This window comes from Falco cherrug, chromosome 3, assembly GCF_023634085.1.
Source record: "Falco cherrug isolate bFalChe1 chromosome 3, bFalChe1.pri, whole genome shotgun sequence".
Taxonomy (NCBI): Eukaryota; Metazoa; Chordata; class Aves; order Falconiformes; family Falconidae; genus Falco; species Falco cherrug.
In genome coordinates, this window is record NC_073699.1 from 111,064,317 (window position 1) to 111,081,048 (window position 16,732).

At 55.9% G+C, this 16,732-nt stretch overlaps 2 protein-coding genes across 2 annotated transcripts; one reads left to right on the forward strand and one right to left on the reverse strand.

The window, feature by feature from the left end:
* Positions 1-254: 254 nt before the first annotated feature.
* LOC102047608 (protein-arginine deiminase type-3) lies at positions 255-6,203 on the forward strand. The gene is made up of 16 exons (XM_055705262.1): positions 255-526; positions 2,118-2,298; positions 2,369-2,441; positions 2,530-2,591; positions 2,681-2,798; positions 2,884-3,009; positions 3,291-3,469; positions 3,558-3,661; positions 3,733-3,844; positions 3,929-4,036; positions 4,257-4,405; positions 4,548-4,692; positions 4,781-4,874; positions 5,172-5,251; positions 5,649-5,777; positions 5,870-6,203. The coding sequence occupies exons 1-16, from the start codon at positions 435-437 to the stop codon at positions 6,101-6,103; spliced, it is 1,986 nt and encodes a 661-aa protein (XP_055561237.1). The 5' UTR covers positions 255-434; the 3' UTR covers positions 6,104-6,203.
* An 850-nt stretch (positions 6,204-7,053) lies between these two features.
* Positions 7,054-16,252, reverse strand: RCC2 (regulator of chromosome condensation 2). The gene is given in 13 exon segments (XM_055705260.1): positions 7,054-8,586; positions 8,770-8,847; positions 9,000-9,072; positions 9,226-9,331; positions 9,416-9,596; positions 10,791-10,957; positions 11,226-11,340; positions 11,617-11,705; positions 11,806-11,937; positions 12,051-12,194; positions 13,168-13,261; positions 15,919-16,215; positions 16,217-16,252. Coding segments are annotated over 13 exon segments (1,602 nt in total). The 5' UTR covers positions 16,238-16,252; the 3' UTR covers positions 7,054-8,481.
* Positions 16,253-16,732: the final 480 nt, after the last annotated feature.

Consider the following 16,732-nt stretch of genomic DNA (forward strand, 5'->3'; position numbering starts at 1 on the left):
GCTCGTTTTTCCAGCTAGACAAATAAAACCCTTTAGGAGGAGAAATAAAACCCCACCGAGCCTGGTGCTGGCATGTCCCCAGCTCGGCTCTGGTGTCACACTGAATATTTTATAGCGTGGGTTTAAGGGTGGCTGGTCACATCAGCGTCTCTTTGTGCTAAGGGGGGAGGGGGGGGAACCAACCCACCCCCAGGCTTCTTATAAAGAAAGAAAAAACCATCGTGGGTGTCTTGGGGTGCTTTTCCCCCCACACTGATTCATACTCCCATCACCAGGAAGCACGGCCGGGCACAGTGCACACCCAGCCTAGAGGCTGAGAGCCCGGAGGTGGGATTAAGCTGGGCTTTGATTAATCCCCTCCCAGCAGCCACACTTTATAAATCCCCTTGTGCCACCCATCGCAGCACCCAAGGGTGCCCCAGGGGCCTGCCAGCATGGCCCAGCAGCGCCGCGTCCAGCTCTCCACCCAGCGTCCCACCAGCACTGTCTGCGTGCTGGGCACCGAGCTCTCCCTGGATGTCTGTGGGTAAGCAGCCACGATGCTGATGGAGGGGGGGAGGAACCCAAAATCTGCTTTTTTTTTTTTTTTTTTGCTTTTATCCCATTAATCAAACTGATAAAAATAGCTCAGGGTGAGGCCGGGGCAGTGCTGCCGCTTGGGGTGTTTTTCCCAGGGGATGCCAAGCCCTGGGAGGAAGGGGATGCTCTAAACCGCGATGCAACAGCCAGGTGGTGACCCCCCCAAAGGGGATTTTGCAGTTTTTGGGGTGCAGAAAGCACCCCCTGGGAGCTTTGAGTGATGCCCTGGGCTGAGTTTGACATCTCAGGCGGGGTTTGCCGTGTCCTGCAAAACTGAAATATTTCTCTGTTTGGGGGGAATGCGTGGAGTGAAACCACCACGGCGCTGCTGGCCGGGACGTCACCTCCCAGCACTGGGGGTTTTCGCTGCTTCGTTGGCCCCAGCCCAAGTTCAAGTGCTTTTCAGCAGCAGGTTTTGGGGTTTTTGTTTCCTCGAAATCCAGCTCAAGCAGAAGCTCGGGGTTTTATTTTGCATCCAAACCCACCACACCATGGCTGCCGACAGCATCCCATCCTCTCCCAGTTGCCGTGGGGATGGGTTTTTTCCTTCCCCCCTGGGGACAGATCTGTGCTTCCCTCCTGGCGGTCAGGATTTGTGCTCCTTGGCCCATCGCCCGTGGCCTCTTGCAGCCGGGTGGAGTGATGCGAGCTGCAGCCTGCCCGACCGCTGCAGCTTTGCTTCACTCTGAAGGGGATGCAACCAGTCAGACCTCGCTGCCAGCACTGCCGGGGGGGTTAAACGTGAATATTTGGGTGATCCCATGAAAAAAAAAACCACCACGCTAAACCCAAACAGCTCCAGGGGGTTTGCTGCAAGGAATGTTGCAGGATTTGTGGCAATTTGGAGGTTTTGTGGTATTGATTTGTTGCAGTTGCGTTTTGCAGAACTCGTGGCATTTTGTGGGCTGCGTTGCGACTCAGTATTGCACCATTTGGTGCATGTTGCAGGGTTTATTGTGATTAATGTTGAGGGACTTGTTGCATTTCGCATCATTTGATAGAGTTGAATGTTGCAAGATTTTGTGTGAATGGCAGGGTTTGTTGCAATTAATATTGCGGGATTTGTTGCCGCTGCCTTTTGCAGGATTTGTTGCCTCTGGCTGGATTTGTTGTAATCGCCTTTTGCGGGATTTGTTGCAATTGCCTTTTGCAGGATTTGTTGTAATCACGTTTTGGAGGATTTGTTGCATATTGAAGGACTTGATGCAATCGCACATTGCAGGATGTGTTGCATATCTCAGGGCTTGGTGCAGCTGTATTTTGCAGGGTTTGCTGCATTTTGCAGGACTTGGTGCAACTGCAAATTGCAGGATTTGTTGCATATTGAAGGCTTTCTTGCAACTGCGTATCGCAGGACTTGTTGCAATTGCATTTTGCAGGATTCAGTGCTTTTTGCACGACTTGTTGGAATTGCACATTGCAGGATTCCTTGCATATTGCACGTGGCAGGATTTGTGTCACCTGTGGTTGGCCGCACGCTCTGTTATTCCAGCAATGCCCCCACCTGGGGCTCTCACTGGGTTTTCCCCCGATCTCAGATCTGCACCCAAAGACGCGGTTGCCTTCCACGTGCAGGGGACGCCGGGCGTGAAGCTCTACGTGGTACATGAGACACAGAGCGTCAAGCTGCCCTCCAGCGTGTGCCGCTGGCCCCTGGCCGCCGGCGCCGAGGTGCTGCTGGCCATGGATGCTCTCAGCAAGGACGTGGGCGACGAAAAGGTGGGTGCTGGTGTACCGGCAGGGTCCGGCCCTTCTCTGCACAGTGGCGAGCACCCACTCCTTGTTGCAGGTCAGGATTTCTTATTTTGGGGAGGCTGGCGGGGTGCCCGTGGGCAGAGCCATGCTGTACCTCACCTGCGTGGGTAAGTGTGTGGGGTGGGGGAACCCCCAAGCCATGGCGCTGGTGGGGATGCCCCCCACCCCCCACCCCCAGCATCCCTCTCCCCACAGAGGTCTCGCTGGATGCCGACACCAACCGCAGCGGGACGGTGAGCAGGACACTGCTGGATAAGGTATAAAGGGGGGGTAGGAGCCCCCCGGCACTGCTGTGGGATGGGGGGAGATGGCTGACACCCACAGCCCTGCTTCATCCCCCCGCCAGGCAACCTGGACGTGGGGTCCCGACGGACATGGGGCCATCCTGCTAGTGAACTGTGACCGCGACGATCCCAAAGCCGAGATGCCGGATAACCGTGACACCGCCATCCGCTCCTATGCCGGTACTGGCACATCCCATACAAGAAACCCCCATTTTCCTATTTTTTTCCCCCAGATTATCCTTTCTTACACCCCTTTTCCTGCCAGACCTGAAGGACATGTCACAGATGGTGCTGCGGACCCGAGGTCCCCGCACGATCTTTGCCGGCCATCACCTCCTCCTCCACGTAGACTTCAGCGACGCTGATAAAGTCGGCGTTTTCTATGGCGGCAGTGAGTGGCTGACACTGGGGTTTGGGGGGGGACAGGCACCCCAGATTATTGCCGTTCAAGCAAAATGCTTGCAGCGGGGCGGGTACCACTTCTGTAGCATCCAGCCTACATCCCGTGGCGGGGGTTTATCTGATGCACTGGCTGATTTTGTTCCCGCTGTGCATGCTCCATGGGATCAAATATGTCTTTTAGCCAAAAAAAAAAAAAAAAATAAAAGAGCCAAAACGCTGCAGAAAAGGGGTCGGCTGTTTAAGGGGGCTGCACGGTGCTTGCATCCACAGACAGCGTGGCGCTGGAGGATTACAAGCACGTGCTGGGGGGCTCGAAGCTCGCCTACACCGTCAAACACAGCCGGCATCAGGAGGAGAGCATCTTCTACGTGGAGGGGCTTGCCTTCCCCGACGTCGGATTTTCAGGGCTCGTGGCTTTCCACGTCACGCTGCTGGAGAGCCCTGAGAAGGTACCAGCCACTGGGGGGGTCAGGGTGAGCTGTGACGGGGGGGAGCAGAGCCCAAACACTGCCCCCCTGCCCCTCCCCGCCTTCCCAGGGTTTGCTGGAGACTCCGATTTTCACTGACACGGTGGTTTTCCGCGTAGCTCCGTGGATCATGACTCCCAACACAGCAACACCGCTGGAGGTCTTTGTCTGCAGGTGGGTGCTGGGTGGGTGGCTGCATCCTGCCTGGTGCTGGAGCAGTTCCCGTATCCCATTTTTCTTCCCAGTGTGGATGACAACGAGGATTTTGTGGCGGCCGTGGGTGCCATGGCCGAGAAAGCCAAGTGCCCTCTCACTGTCTGTCCGCTGCCAAAGAACCGCCATGACCGCTGGATCCAGGTGAGTGCAGGATGATGCCCAGCCCCATTCTCACTGCAGCAGCTCCAGGGGGGGTCCCCCAAACCCTCTCCATCCCTTTTCCAGGATGAGGTCGAATTTGGCTACGTGCAAGCCCCCCACAAGACCTTCCCCGTTGTCTTTGACTCACCCCGTGACCGGGGACTGAAGGATTTCCCCGTCAAGAGCATCCTGGTACCCAATCCCTTCCTCCTCCCTTCCCCAGCAAGGCATAAAGCTTTGCTAATCCATTAAAAAAATAGGATAAATCTATTATTTTTCCTTCACTTTTGGGAGGGGAAGAGCCAGCAGGGAGGATGATTTGGGAGCACTGCACTTTGGGTGCTTACAGCTTTTTTTTTTAACCATTACCCCTTGGTTTTTTAACCATTATCCCTATTTTTTCCCCATCCAGGGCCCTGATTTTGGTTATGTGGCCCGGCAAGCACCGGAGGGTGCTTCCAGCCTTGATTCTTTTGGTAATTTGGAGGTGAGCCCCCCCGTGACGGTTCAGGGCAAGGAGTATCCCTTGGGCCGCATCCTGATTGGCAGCAGCTTCCCCCGGTGAGATGCACGATGGGGGTTTGAAGCATTGGGGGAAAAAACCTCCAAAAAAAGATTTTTATGTACTGTTTGAGGCTGGTTGCAAGCAGAGCATCACCTTGGGCACCCCAAAATGGCAGCCCCCCTCCTTGTGTCCCCCCAGGTTCGGTGGCCGGCGGATGGCAAAAGCCGTCAAGGATTTCCTCGTTGCCCAAAAAGTGCAGGCGCCGGTGGAGCTGTTTTCGGACTGGCTCTTCGTCGGCCACGTAGATGAGTTTCTTAGCTTCGTCCCTGCACCTGATCGGAAGGTAACGAGTCCTGGAGCAGGGAAAAAAGTGGGGTGCAGCCTTTATCCCCCCCCCCCCTCCCCCCCAATCATCCCTTCTTCCTCCCCAGGGTTTTCGGCTGCTCCTGGCCAGCCCTGGCGCCTGCTACCAGCTCCTTAAGGAGAAGCAAGAGGAGGGGTTTGGCGAGGCGGTGATGTTCGAGGGTAGGGGGGAGGAGGAAAACTGGGGCTTGATGGGTTCATTTTCCCTTTTTTCCTGCAAAATGCAACGGGGCATGTGAGTGCATGACACCCTGAAACCCAGCTAATGGCTGGAAAGCGCTGCCAGCAGCAAAGATGGGGGGCAGGATTAATTAAAAAGCTGCGCAGATTTGATTTCCTGGGTTGGGATCGAGCTCACTGCCCGTGACCCCTGAAATGGGGGAGCTCCTGGATCAGACCTGGGAATCTCATCCCAAATGTGTTGGGGGAAGAATTCCTGCCCAGTTATCTGTGCTGCAGGACTGGAGGACGTGCCCAAGCGGACGATAAACGAGATTCTGGCTAACGAAGGCCTCCGGAAATTCAATAATTATGTCCAGGTAAAGAAGGGGAGCAGGGGGGCCTCCTTTCCAACCCTCCCTCCCTTCTTCCCCATCTCCACCCTTTCTTCCATCCCTCTGTCCATCTGTCTACCTGTCCCTCTATCCATCCCTCTATCCCTTTATCCATCCACCCACCCGTCCCTCTGTCCATCCCTCTATCCCTTTATCCATCCATCCACCCATCCCTCCTTCCACCCACCCCTCCCTCCACCTGCCTGCCCATCCCTCTGCTCTCCATCCATCCCTCTTATCCCTTTATCCATCCATCCACCCGTCCCTCCATCCCTCCCTCCTTCCACCCATCCCTCCCTCCACCTGCCTGCCCCTCCCTCTGTCCCTCCCTCCCTCTGTCCATCCATCCATCCATCCATCTCTCCCGCCTCCCTCCTATCAGAGCTGTATCAACTGGAACCGGGACATCCTGAAGCGGGCGCTCGGGCTGACAGAGCCGGACATCCTTGACATCCCCCAGCTCTTCCAAGGCGACGCAGCCACTGGTGCCTCAGCCTACTTCCCCGACATGGTAACTAACACCCAGCATCCTCCTCCTGCCCTGACCCTCCGGGGTGAATCTGGGCTGGGATGTGCACCCTCACCACCATCCCCATGCTGCAGGTGAACATGCTGGTGCTGGGCAGGCACCTGGGCATCCCCAAGCCCTTTGGACCGCTGGTGGGTGGGCAATGCTGCCTGGAGCAGCGGGTGCGGGCGCTGCTGGAGCCCCTGGGCCTCACCTGCACCTTCATCGACGACTACTACTCCTACCATGTCCTCTCTGGGGAGGTCCACTGCGGCACCAACGTCTGCCGTAAGCCCCTCGCCTTCAAATGGTGGCACATGGTGCCCTGAAGTCCCCTCTCCCTAAAGCCCTCTCCCCATCCCTGCAAGTGCCTTCAATGGTTTGAAATAAAGGGCTGCAGCTTCCTCCTGGCTTCCCTCTTGCTGGGGGCAAGGTTGGAAGCTTTGTTTTAAACGGGCAGGTGTTTTTGTCACTCTCTGGGTGTGTGGTGTGGCACATGGGCGTTCTCTCCTGGCACAGCAATTACAATTAAAATGGTTAAACAGGGCGGGGGAAAGAAGCGGTGAGCAGGGTTGTACAGTTCTCTCTATTGCTGCAGTGATGCATGGGCAAAAAACACACGTGCATGCCCCAAAGTGCACACACGTGAGGCTACGTGTGCTGGCACAAACCCACATGCATGCACAAAACCAGACATGCGTGTGTGCACAAAACCACATGCATGCACACAAAAAGACACATGCATGTGGGCACAGAAATACAGGTGTGCCCAAAAAGACATGTGCACGCAAAACCATCAAGCATGTGTGCCCCTTAAGACTGCTGCATGCGCATACAAAAATGCACATGCATGCACAGAAAACAGACACAGGGATGTCTAACAAGGCACACACATGCACAAACTCCTGCATGCATGTGCAAAACCATGCGTGCATGCACAAAAACACCACCCATGCGTACACACAAAGCACAACCCGGCATGCACACAACCACCCAGGCATGCACTGAAATACTCAGACATGCATGCGCCGCCCTGTGTTTGCACCCTGCCTGCAAAATATGAAAGAGAAATGCTGGGGGGAGGCTATTTTGGGATGGAGGATGCTGTCGGCAGCAGGATGGTGCCCTCTAATGGCTGTGGATTTCCTTTTGGGGATGCTGGGCGTGCATCCCGGCAAGGAAAAAGCATCCCCTGCACCTCCCTTTGGTTAAATTAATCAAATTTAAATGAAAAAGAGTTAAGAAATAAGGGTGGATAAAGTGAAGAGTGAGAGGGGTGTACACAATGACGTCATTTATTTAAACATTTACTCCAAGAAATATAAAAAAAAAAAAAAAAAAAAAAAACCAAACATGAAGAAGACAATTACAGCACTAACCCAGGACCCTCTGCTAAAGGACGAGCTGTTCCCAGATCCTCGTGGTTTAGGATTATTTTCTTTCTCGAGCCTCCTCCTTTGCTCGCCCGTGGCCGGGACAGGGTGGCCGATGGGGGAGAAGTTTAATCAGGCTAAAATTATTTTGCTGGAAGGCAGGATGAACCGAAATGATGCTTTTCGGGGGGGGTGTGTGTGTGTAAAAGTGGGGGTTTGGTGATTTTTCCACCCCATCTTTTACTGAGGCTGCGGCATCTGCTTGTGCTGCAACTCCAAAAAACCCTAATATTGCTAAAAAAGCGGAATATTTTACTTTTCCACCCAGCTGCTCTCCCTGTCCTGGATATTTTCTCTCTAACACACCCCAAAAAACCCCCAAAATAACCCCCAACCCCAAGCAAATTAAGAAAAAAAACCCAACCCACCCTTTTTTTTTACTGCGAAACAACCCAAACGGGCGCGAATGCGGCAACCACCGCCCCCGAGCACCCAGCGCGACCCGTCAGGGAGAGCAGAAAGGACTTAAAAAAATCAGTATTTCAAAACAAACCCTAAAAATTTTGAAAGAAAAATAAAAAAAATCACCCTTGGGTTGCGTGAAGGCAGAGCTGGGCTCTGCTCGATAAAGGCACCTCGTTTCTCCAGCACAGTGCACAGCGTTGTAGGAGGGACTTTGGGCTGATAACCAGGCAGAAATAATTAATAATAATTAAAAACAAATCAAGAATAATTCCAAGAAAAAGCTTACGCGATGCTTTAGGGCTCCCCTCTTCATACCTGAGATCTCCCTGGGGTGGGCGAGGGCTGCGATAGCGGCGAGGGGAGCCCCAAAATGATGCTGGGGATGGGTTTGGCCCTTGGGGATGTGGGATGACATCCGTATCCTGAATCCCTCTGGGAAAAGGGATGCTGGGGGGCAGGGGGACCCCCAAAATTATAGCACCCAAAGTGGGGGGTATTTGGGAAAAATGCCAAAAAATTGGAATATTGAGGAAAAAGAGATGTTTTGCAGCTGCTCTTCAGGTCCCCAGTTTCACCCCAAGCCTGCAGCCAGGGATGTTTGCGGCTGGGAAAAGGGGAAATAATAAAAAGCAATGCAGAAAAATACAAATAAAGTCAAAATAATTCAAATCATAACCCCCCAAAATTAAGCCTGGATGTGCCAAAAGATCCTGCTACGGTCGGGAACTCAACAAGCCATGGGGGGAAAGGGAGTGTGAAATAAAAAAAAAAACCCCAAGGCTTTGGAAATGGGAGAACAGGTAGTTAAAACCGCGGCTGGCTTGGAAAAGCGGGGTTTGGGGGGGGGTCCCGGCGAACGGGGGAGCCCCTCAGATGGTGCGGGGGTTGTACTCGGGCAACTTGCGGAGCTTCTCTTTCTCAGCGTCGGTCTCGTCGCGGGCGATGACCAGCGAGTGGGCATAGCCCATGGCCACCTGGGATGGGGCAGAGTGGGGAAACTGAGGCACGAGACCATGCCCTGCTGCTTTCCTCCCCCCCCTCCCCACAACCTTTCTTTTCATCCAGGACCATGTCTGAGCACCCCATGGGTGTGATGAGTTGTGTACGGCCCCAGCCACCGTATTTAGGTCAGTGGCCCCCCCTCCAGCACCACTCACCTGCTCCGTGTAGATCCCATCCAGGGTCTTCACCTCTTGGGCAGCCGTCGAGGATTTGGGTTTGTGGTCCCCGTAGCCCTGCCAAGCGCATCCCATGGAGCGGGGTGGGGGGAAACCAGTGTGGAGGGGGGGGGGGGGGGGCTTGGCAAGCAGCCGGTTCCTGCCACTAGGAGCTGCCAGAGGGGTCTGGGGTGTCAAGAGGTTGGGGGTTCCCAGTAAATCCATCTTACCAGTTCCCCGAAGGTAGGCGAGGGACCCCAGCTGATGGTGCTCTCGTCCGCCGCCACGATGATGCTGCTCTTCCTGCAGTGGGGTGCAAGGCAGGGTGACCCTGTGCCCCCCCCCCCCCCACCCCATAGGTGGCTGCACCCCAAAACACCAGGAAATTGGGGTGGTTTTTTGTTTGGGTTTTTTTTGGGGGGGGGGGGGGGGCGGGGCAGTGGGGCTTGGACTTACCCACAGGCCAGGCTGCGGATTTTCCAGCCGCAGAGGTCCTGCACGGCTTTGGGGTACATGGTGGACTCCCGGGAGGTGTTGGTGGCACCCCAAAAAAACAAGCCGCCTGCAAGCCCCCCGACATGATGCGTCAAGCTCCAGCACCCCCCCGGCATCCCCTAAAACCCCCAAATAACACCCAAATCCCGACCTGTCTCGCTGACGGCAAAGGAGCACGTGTAGCCGGCGTAAATCTGCGCCGCCCCGCGCCCCGGGAAGTCGAAGAGCTTCACCAGCCGAGGCACCATCTCGTCCTTCTGCTCGGCATGGCCCAGCCGCCCGTAGCCCCCAAACCCCCAGGAGAAAACGCGCTTCTGCGAGTCCAGGACGAGCTGGGGATGGAGAAACGCACCCCCCCCCCCACCACCCATGAGCAGCTGAGACCCGACCAGCTTGTTGCAGGGAAAACCGCAGCGGCCGCCATAAACGGCATCGATTGCGGTGCGTATCGCAAATGCTACATGCACGCTGCAAGTATTTATCCTTAAATGTACCCTGCAAGTCTTCAGCCTTAAAGCAAACCTCAGTCCTTAAATGCAGGCTGCAAGACTCTATCCTTAAATGCAGGCTGCAAATATGTAGTCTTAAATGCACGGCGCAACTATTTATCCTTAAACGCATGCTGCAAATCTCTATCCTGAAATGCAACACTGCAAGTATTTATTCTTAAACGCATCCTGCAAATCTGTGTCCTTAAATGCACTCTGCAAATCTTCAGCCTTAAAGGCATGCAGCAAACCTCAATCCTTACATGCAGGCTGCAAGACTCTACCCTTAAATGCAGGCTGCAAATCTGTAGTCTTAAATGCACGGCACAAGTATTTATCCTGATATACATGCTGCAAATCACTATTGTAAAATGCACACTGCAAGTATTTATCCTTAAATGCACCCTGCAAACCTTCAGCCTTAAAGGCATGCAGCAAACCTCAATCCTTACATGCAGGCTGCAAGACTCTATCCTTAAATGCAGGCTGCAGATCTGTAGTCTTAAATGCACAGCACAAGTATTTATCCTGATACGCACGCTGCAGATCTCTTATCCTGAAATGCAACGCTGCAAGTATTTATCCTTATATACACAATGCAAATCTCCATCCCTAAATGCACGCTGCAAATCTCTACACTTACATGCATGCTGCAAAACTTTACCCTTAAATGCGTCCTGCAAATCTCAATCCTTAAATACACACTGCAAATATTTAGCCTTACATGCACGATGCAAACTTCAATCCTTAGAAATGCATGCCGCAGATCTTATCCTCAACACAGGCGCTGCAAAACTTCACCCTTAAAATGCACGCTGCAAATGTTCTGACATGCACACTGCAACGTGTGCATTAAAAATGCATGCTGCAAATTTTAATCCTTAAATGCACCCTGCAGATCTTTGCCCTGACGTGCACCCTGCGAACACCCGCACCCTGCAAACATTCAGCCTGACATGCACGCTGCAAACCTTCCTGCATTCACGCACACCGCTATTTGCAAATAACTGAACACAAGGCGCCGCCGGCCGCGCGTACCGTGTGGTTGGCCCCGCACGCCACGTCCCGCACCACCACGTTGGGGACAGGCAGGATCTGCCCATCTTTGGTCTTCTCGATGAAGATGGCCACGCGGCGCGGCACCAGCTCGCAGTCGTACTCTATCCGCTGCGCCCGGGCGATGAATTTCCCATCGGAATTATGCCCTGCGGACAAGCAACAGGATGAAAACGGGGTGCCCTCCCCCACACTTTGCACCCCACTAGTCCCACGTCACCTGCAGAAATCCCCTCTCCCCTCGCAACCCCCTTTTTATTTGCAGCTCCCACCCCGCCACTTTTCCTGGAGGTAAAGGGGAGGGATGCTCTCGTCACTCAGATGTGGAAACTGAGGCAGGGAAATTCCACTCACCACCACCCCCCAACCCCGTAATACCTCAAAATTGCAGCAAAACACCCCAAAACAGCACCGTACCCAGCTGCCCGTACTCGGGGCACCCAAAGGAGTAGAGGTTTCCTTTGCAATCCATGATCATGCTGAATTCAGCCCCGCAGGCCAGCTTGGTGATGGGCTGCCCATTGTACATGATCTGCAGAAAAAGGGGTAAAAAATAGAGGAAAAAGGCAAAAAAGCTGAATTTCCCAGGGGAACCCCCAAAATCCTCAGATCTGGGGGTTTATTTTCAATTCTTGCATTTTTCTTTTCCCACCGCAGCTGCACATGAAGCCCTCCCTGAGAGGGATGCTCGGGAGTTCCTAAAGGGGTTTGGGCTCTGCTAGGGATTTTTTTCAAGGAGAAACCCCCAAATCTGTTGGTTTTTTCACTCAAACCACACGAGGGGAAGGACGGAAAGGAGCAGTGATACCTGCGTGGGGCTGGGCACGGCATCCGTCTGGTTCCCCAGCCCCAGCTGCCCCATTTTATTCTCCCCAAAGGCGAACACCGAGCCACTCTCTGCAATGCAATAAGGAAAAAAAAAAAAGATGTTTGGGGGCAAAATGGGCTGATTTCAGATAATTTGCTTAAAATGTCAGGTTTCCCCCCCCCCTCATACCTGTAAGGGCCAGGGTGTGATTACGGCCGCAGGCTGCCAGCACGATGGCTTCGCCCCCCAGCACCTCGATGAGCTTCGGCGCTTCCACCCGCTTCGTGTCCCCGTGTCCCAGCTGCCCTTTTTCATTGCGACCTAGCCCAAAATCACCAGGTTTTGCAGCAAAATGGGAGGATGAAGCCTCCTGGCATCAGGCTACCAGGTGGCCAGAGGGTTTTTTGGGGGTGCCAGCCCCCCTTGTTGCTCACCCCAGCTCCAGAGCTTGCCCTCGGTGGTGATGAGCAGGCTGTGAGCGGCGCAGGGTCCCGAAACCACGCTCCGCACCTGAATACCTGAGAGACACCCGTACCTGTGCGGCCCCCACAAGTTCTGGCCCAGATTTCGATAGGCAACTGTATTGAAAAAAAAAAACCCCACAACCCCCAGATTAATGCAAAAATTAATTTGGCATCAATGCATCAAAAATCAACAGAAAAAAAAATAATCAGCGGCATATCAACACATCCAGAAGAAGCAGCGCCCGTGTGTTGCTTTGCAGATCTGGCACACTCCAAGTTCTGACCCAGATTACGATGTGCAACTGCAACCCCCTTCCCCAATTAATTAATAAAAAAAATAATTAAACACAAAGGCTTAGAAATAATTAGGAAAATGAACAGCCTATAAATGCATCAAAAAGCAGTGGCGCGTTTTGTTTTGCTTTGCAGGAAGCCCAGCGCCCCCCAAGTTCTGGCCCAGATTACCATATCCAACTGTAACTCCCCCCCAATTAATTAGAAAAGGTAATTAAATAAAAATGCATCAAGAATAAGGAGAAAAACTAACGAAATAAAAATGCATCAAAAATAAGCAGCGCACGTATTTTGCTTTGCAGCAGATCCGGCGCTCCCCAGGTGCTGGCCCAGATTATGCTACGCAACTGCAAAAAAGCTCCTCCAAAAATATGAATAATAAAAATAAAATATAAAAGCATTAAAAATAAGCAGAAGAAATTAATTAAAGGCACCAAAATTAAGCAATGTGTTAATTTTGCTTCGCAGGAGATCCAGCACACCCCGTACCCCAAGTTCTGGCCCAGATTACAATACCCAACTGCAACCCTCCCAGTATTATTAACTAAAAATTAGAAATGCCTAAAAATAAGCAGAGGATTTAGTTAAATATAAACGCATCAAAAATAAGCAGCGCTTTTAGGTTGCTTTACGGGAGTCCCCGTGTCCCCCGCATCCCAGATCATGATATGCAACTGGTTAAAAAAAAAAACAAAAACCAAACCAAGAAAAATTAATTAATAATAATTAAAAAAATTAATTAGAAGTGGAAAGGGCGGCCGGTTTCGGGGTGCAGGAGCCCCGCGCCCCTCACCTTGCTGCTTAGGCACTTCTTTGCGGCCGATCAAGTCCCAGTTGGTGGCCCCGAAGATGAGGAGCTGCCCCCGGCACTTGGCGCCCTCGAGTTTCTGCAAGGAGCCGCGACACCATCAGCCACGCGGGGGGACGGGGGACAAGGGGGGCCACGCGGGGGGACGGGGGACAAGGGGGGCATGGGGGACACGGGGGGCATGGGGGACACGGGGGGCATTCGGGGCATGGGGGACACGGGGTGTGTGGGGGATACTGGGGATGTGAGACATGGGGGATAGTGGGGATGCTGGGGGCACAGGGGACATCAGGGACACGGGGGACACTGGGGGCATGGGGGACTCTGGGGGTGTGAGGGATATTGGGGATGTGGGAGACACGGGCGATACTGGGGATGTGGGGGATATGGGGGGCATGGGGACACTGAGGATGTGGGGGACATCAGGGACATTGCGGACACTGGGGGTGTGGGGGACATGGAGGACACCAGGGACGCTGCGGGTGTGGGGGATATTGGGGATACCAGGGACACTGGGGACATGGGGGATACTGGGGACACAGGGTGTGCAGGATACTGGGAACGTGCGGGACATCAGGGACACGGGGGCCACTGGGGGCATGGGGGCCACTGGGGGACATGGGAACCACTGGGGATGTGGGGGACATGGGGGACATGGGACATTGGGGATGTGGGGGGACATGGAGCACTTGGGGGACACTGGGGATGTGGGGGGGCAGCAGGGTGGAGGGGGGGTCCGTGATTGCACATCCCAACATTGCAGCTATTGCTTGCACGGGGTCAAAAGTCCCGCCCCTGCCCCCCCCAAAAAAGCCCAAAATGGGTCAATTGCCAAAAAAAAAAACCCAACCAAAAAGGGGCTGGGATTTCACCTTGGCAGGACACAGGGCAAAAAGGGGGGCTGGAAAAGAGGGGGGACTGCTCCCCGCCCCCCCCCCGTTTATGGTAGCGGGATGGAGCTGGGGGGGAGTAATTGAGGGGTGCGATGGGGTGAAACTTTGGGGGGGGGGCGATGAAATGGCTCAGTAAGGGGGGGCCAGGCGGGAGCACCGCGATGGGGTGCAATGTTGGGGGTACAGTTTGGGGGTACGCGGGGGGCCGGGGGCATGCAGCAGAGGGGCGCGTTAAGGGGGTGCATTAGGGGAATGAAATGAGGCGCTGCATTACTGGGGCGCAGCGGGGTGCAATAAAGGGGTGCAAGGGGGGGGCAACTGGGGGGGAATTGTGGGGTACATTGAGGGGTGCAAGGGGGGTGCAACTGGGGACACATGCAAGGGGGGGTGCAATGGGGGGGGTGCGTTAGGGGGTGCAATGGGGGGGTTCAGTGAGGGGTGCAATTAGGGGGTACCCTGGGGGGGTTGCACTGGGGGTGCGATGGGGGGTACATCAGGGGGTGCATTAGGGGGAGGGCAGTAAGGGGGGTGCAGCGGGGGGGCTGCATTAGGGGGGTACAAGGGGTGGGTGCAAGGGGAGGTGCAGTGGGGGGTGTATTGCGGGTACAAAGGGGGGGCTGCGGGGGGGTGCAAGGGGGTGTTGCATTAGGGGGTGCAAAGGGGGGGTGCATTGGGGGTTATTAGGTGGTGTGCAAGGGGGGGCTGCACTGGGGGTGCATTGGGAATTTTATTAGGGGTGTCAGGGGGTTGCAATGGGGGTGCAAGGGGAGTTGCATTGTGGGGTGCAGGGGGGTACAGGGGGTGCATCAGAGGTTGCATTAGGGGACGTGGGGGGTTGTTATGGGGTGCAGGGGGTGTGCATTAGAGGTTGCATGGGGGTGCACTGGCATGTGGGGGGGGCATTATGGGGTGCGGGGGATGCAGTAGAGGTTGCATTGTGAGGTGGGGGGGGGTGCACAGGAGTGCAAGGGGTGCATTCGGGGGTGCGGGGGGGTGCAGGGAGGGTGCATTACAGGTTGCATTAGGGGGTGCATTAGTGAGTGTGTGGGGTGCAGCAGAGGTTGCATTGGGGGTGCGGGGGAGTGCAAGGGGATGCATTATGGGGTGCAGGGGGTGCAGTAGAGGTTGCATTATTGGGTGCAGGGGGTTCAGGGGATGCTGCAGAGGTTGCATTATGGGGTGCAGGGGGGTGCAGGGGGTGCAGTAGAGGCTGCATTATGGGGTGCAGGGGGTGTAGCAGGGGTTGCATTATGGGGTGCATGGGGATTCAGCAGAGGCTGCATTATGGGGTGCAGGGGGGGTGCAGCAGAGGTTGCATTATGGGGTGCAGGGGGTGCAGCAGAGGTTGCATTATGGGGTCCGGGGGGTGCATGAGAGGTTGCATTATAGGGTGCGGGGGGTGCAGTAGAGGTTGCATTATGGGGTGCAGGGGGGTGCAGGGGGTGCAGTAGAGGTTGCATTATGGGGTGCAGGGGGGGTGCAGCAGAGGTTGCATTATGGGGTGTGGGGGGTGCATTAGAAGGTGCATTATGGGGGGCGGGGGGGGTGCATTAGAGGTTGCATTATGGGGTGTGGGGGGTGCATTAGAAGGTGCATTATGGGGGGCGGGGGGTGCAGCAGAGGTTGCATTATGGGTGCAGCAGAGGTTGCATTATGGGGGGCGGGGGGTGCATTAGAAGGTGCACTATGGGGTGCAGGGGGTGCAGCAGAGGTTGCATTATGGGGGGCGGGGGGTGCAGCAGAGGTTGCATTATGGGGTGCATTAGAGGTTGCGTTAGGGGGTGCGGGGGGTGCATTCCGGGGCGCGGGGGTGCAGGGGGCGCATCCCCCCCGCCCCGCTCACGATGCGCTCCTTGCTGTGCTCGGGCTCGCAGATGACGACGCTCTGTCCCCGGGCCGCTCCGCCGCCCGCCGCGCCGGGCCTGCCGGGCCGCCTCCCGCCGGGGCTGCCGGGGCTGCCGGGCCGCGCCCGCCGCTCGCGGGGCGCCTCGTCCTCGCTGCTGCCGCCGCTGCTCCCGCCGCGCTCCGCCCGCCGCCGCCGCGCTCCCGCCACCGCCACCGCTCCCGCCGCCGCCGCCGCGCCGGGCCGCCGCCGCCCCGCTGCCGCCCCCGGGCCCGGGCCCGCGTCCCAGGGCGGCCCCCGCCGCCTTCCTCCGGGGCATGGCGCCTGGGCACAGCGCGCCGTCACCGCCCGGCCGCGCCGGGGGGGCCGGGGCAAGGGGGTCCCCCCGCCCCCGGCCCGGCCCGGCGGGGGGAGCGAGTGCTACGGGGGAAGCCGGGGGGGGGTGGGGGGGTGCAAAGGGGGGGGCTTTGCAAAGGGGGGGTTGTATGGGGACGGTTTGCAAAGGGGGGGTGCAAAGGGGGGGTTGCAAAGGGGGGGTGTATGGGGACGGTTTGCAAAGGGGGGTGCAAAGGAGGGGTTTGCAAAGGGGGGGTTGTATGGGGACGGTGTGCAAAGGGGGGTGCAAAGGGGGATGGGGGTTTGCAAAGGGGGGGTTGTATGGGGACGGTTTGCAAAGGGGGGACTGCAAAGGGGGGGTTTGCAAAGGGGGGGTTGTATGGGGACGGTGTGCAAAGGGGGGTGCAAAGGGGGATGGGGGTTTGCAAAGGGGGGGTTGTATGGGGACGGTTTGCAAAGGGGGGTTTCAAAGGGGGGA

Coding starts and splice junctions, on each gene's coding strand:
- LOC102047608 (XM_055705262.1), top strand. CDS start 435: ATGGCCCAGCAGCGCCGCGTCCAGCTCTCCACCCAGCGTCCCACCAGC. Junction 3,662..3,732: donor CTGGAGGTCTTTGTCTGCAG/GTGGGTGCTGGG, acceptor TTTTCTTCCCAG/TGTGGATGACAACGAGGATT. Junction 4,406..4,547: donor ATTGGCAGCAGCTTCCCCCG/GTGAGATGCACG, acceptor GTGTCCCCCCAG/GTTCGGTGGCCGGCGGATGG.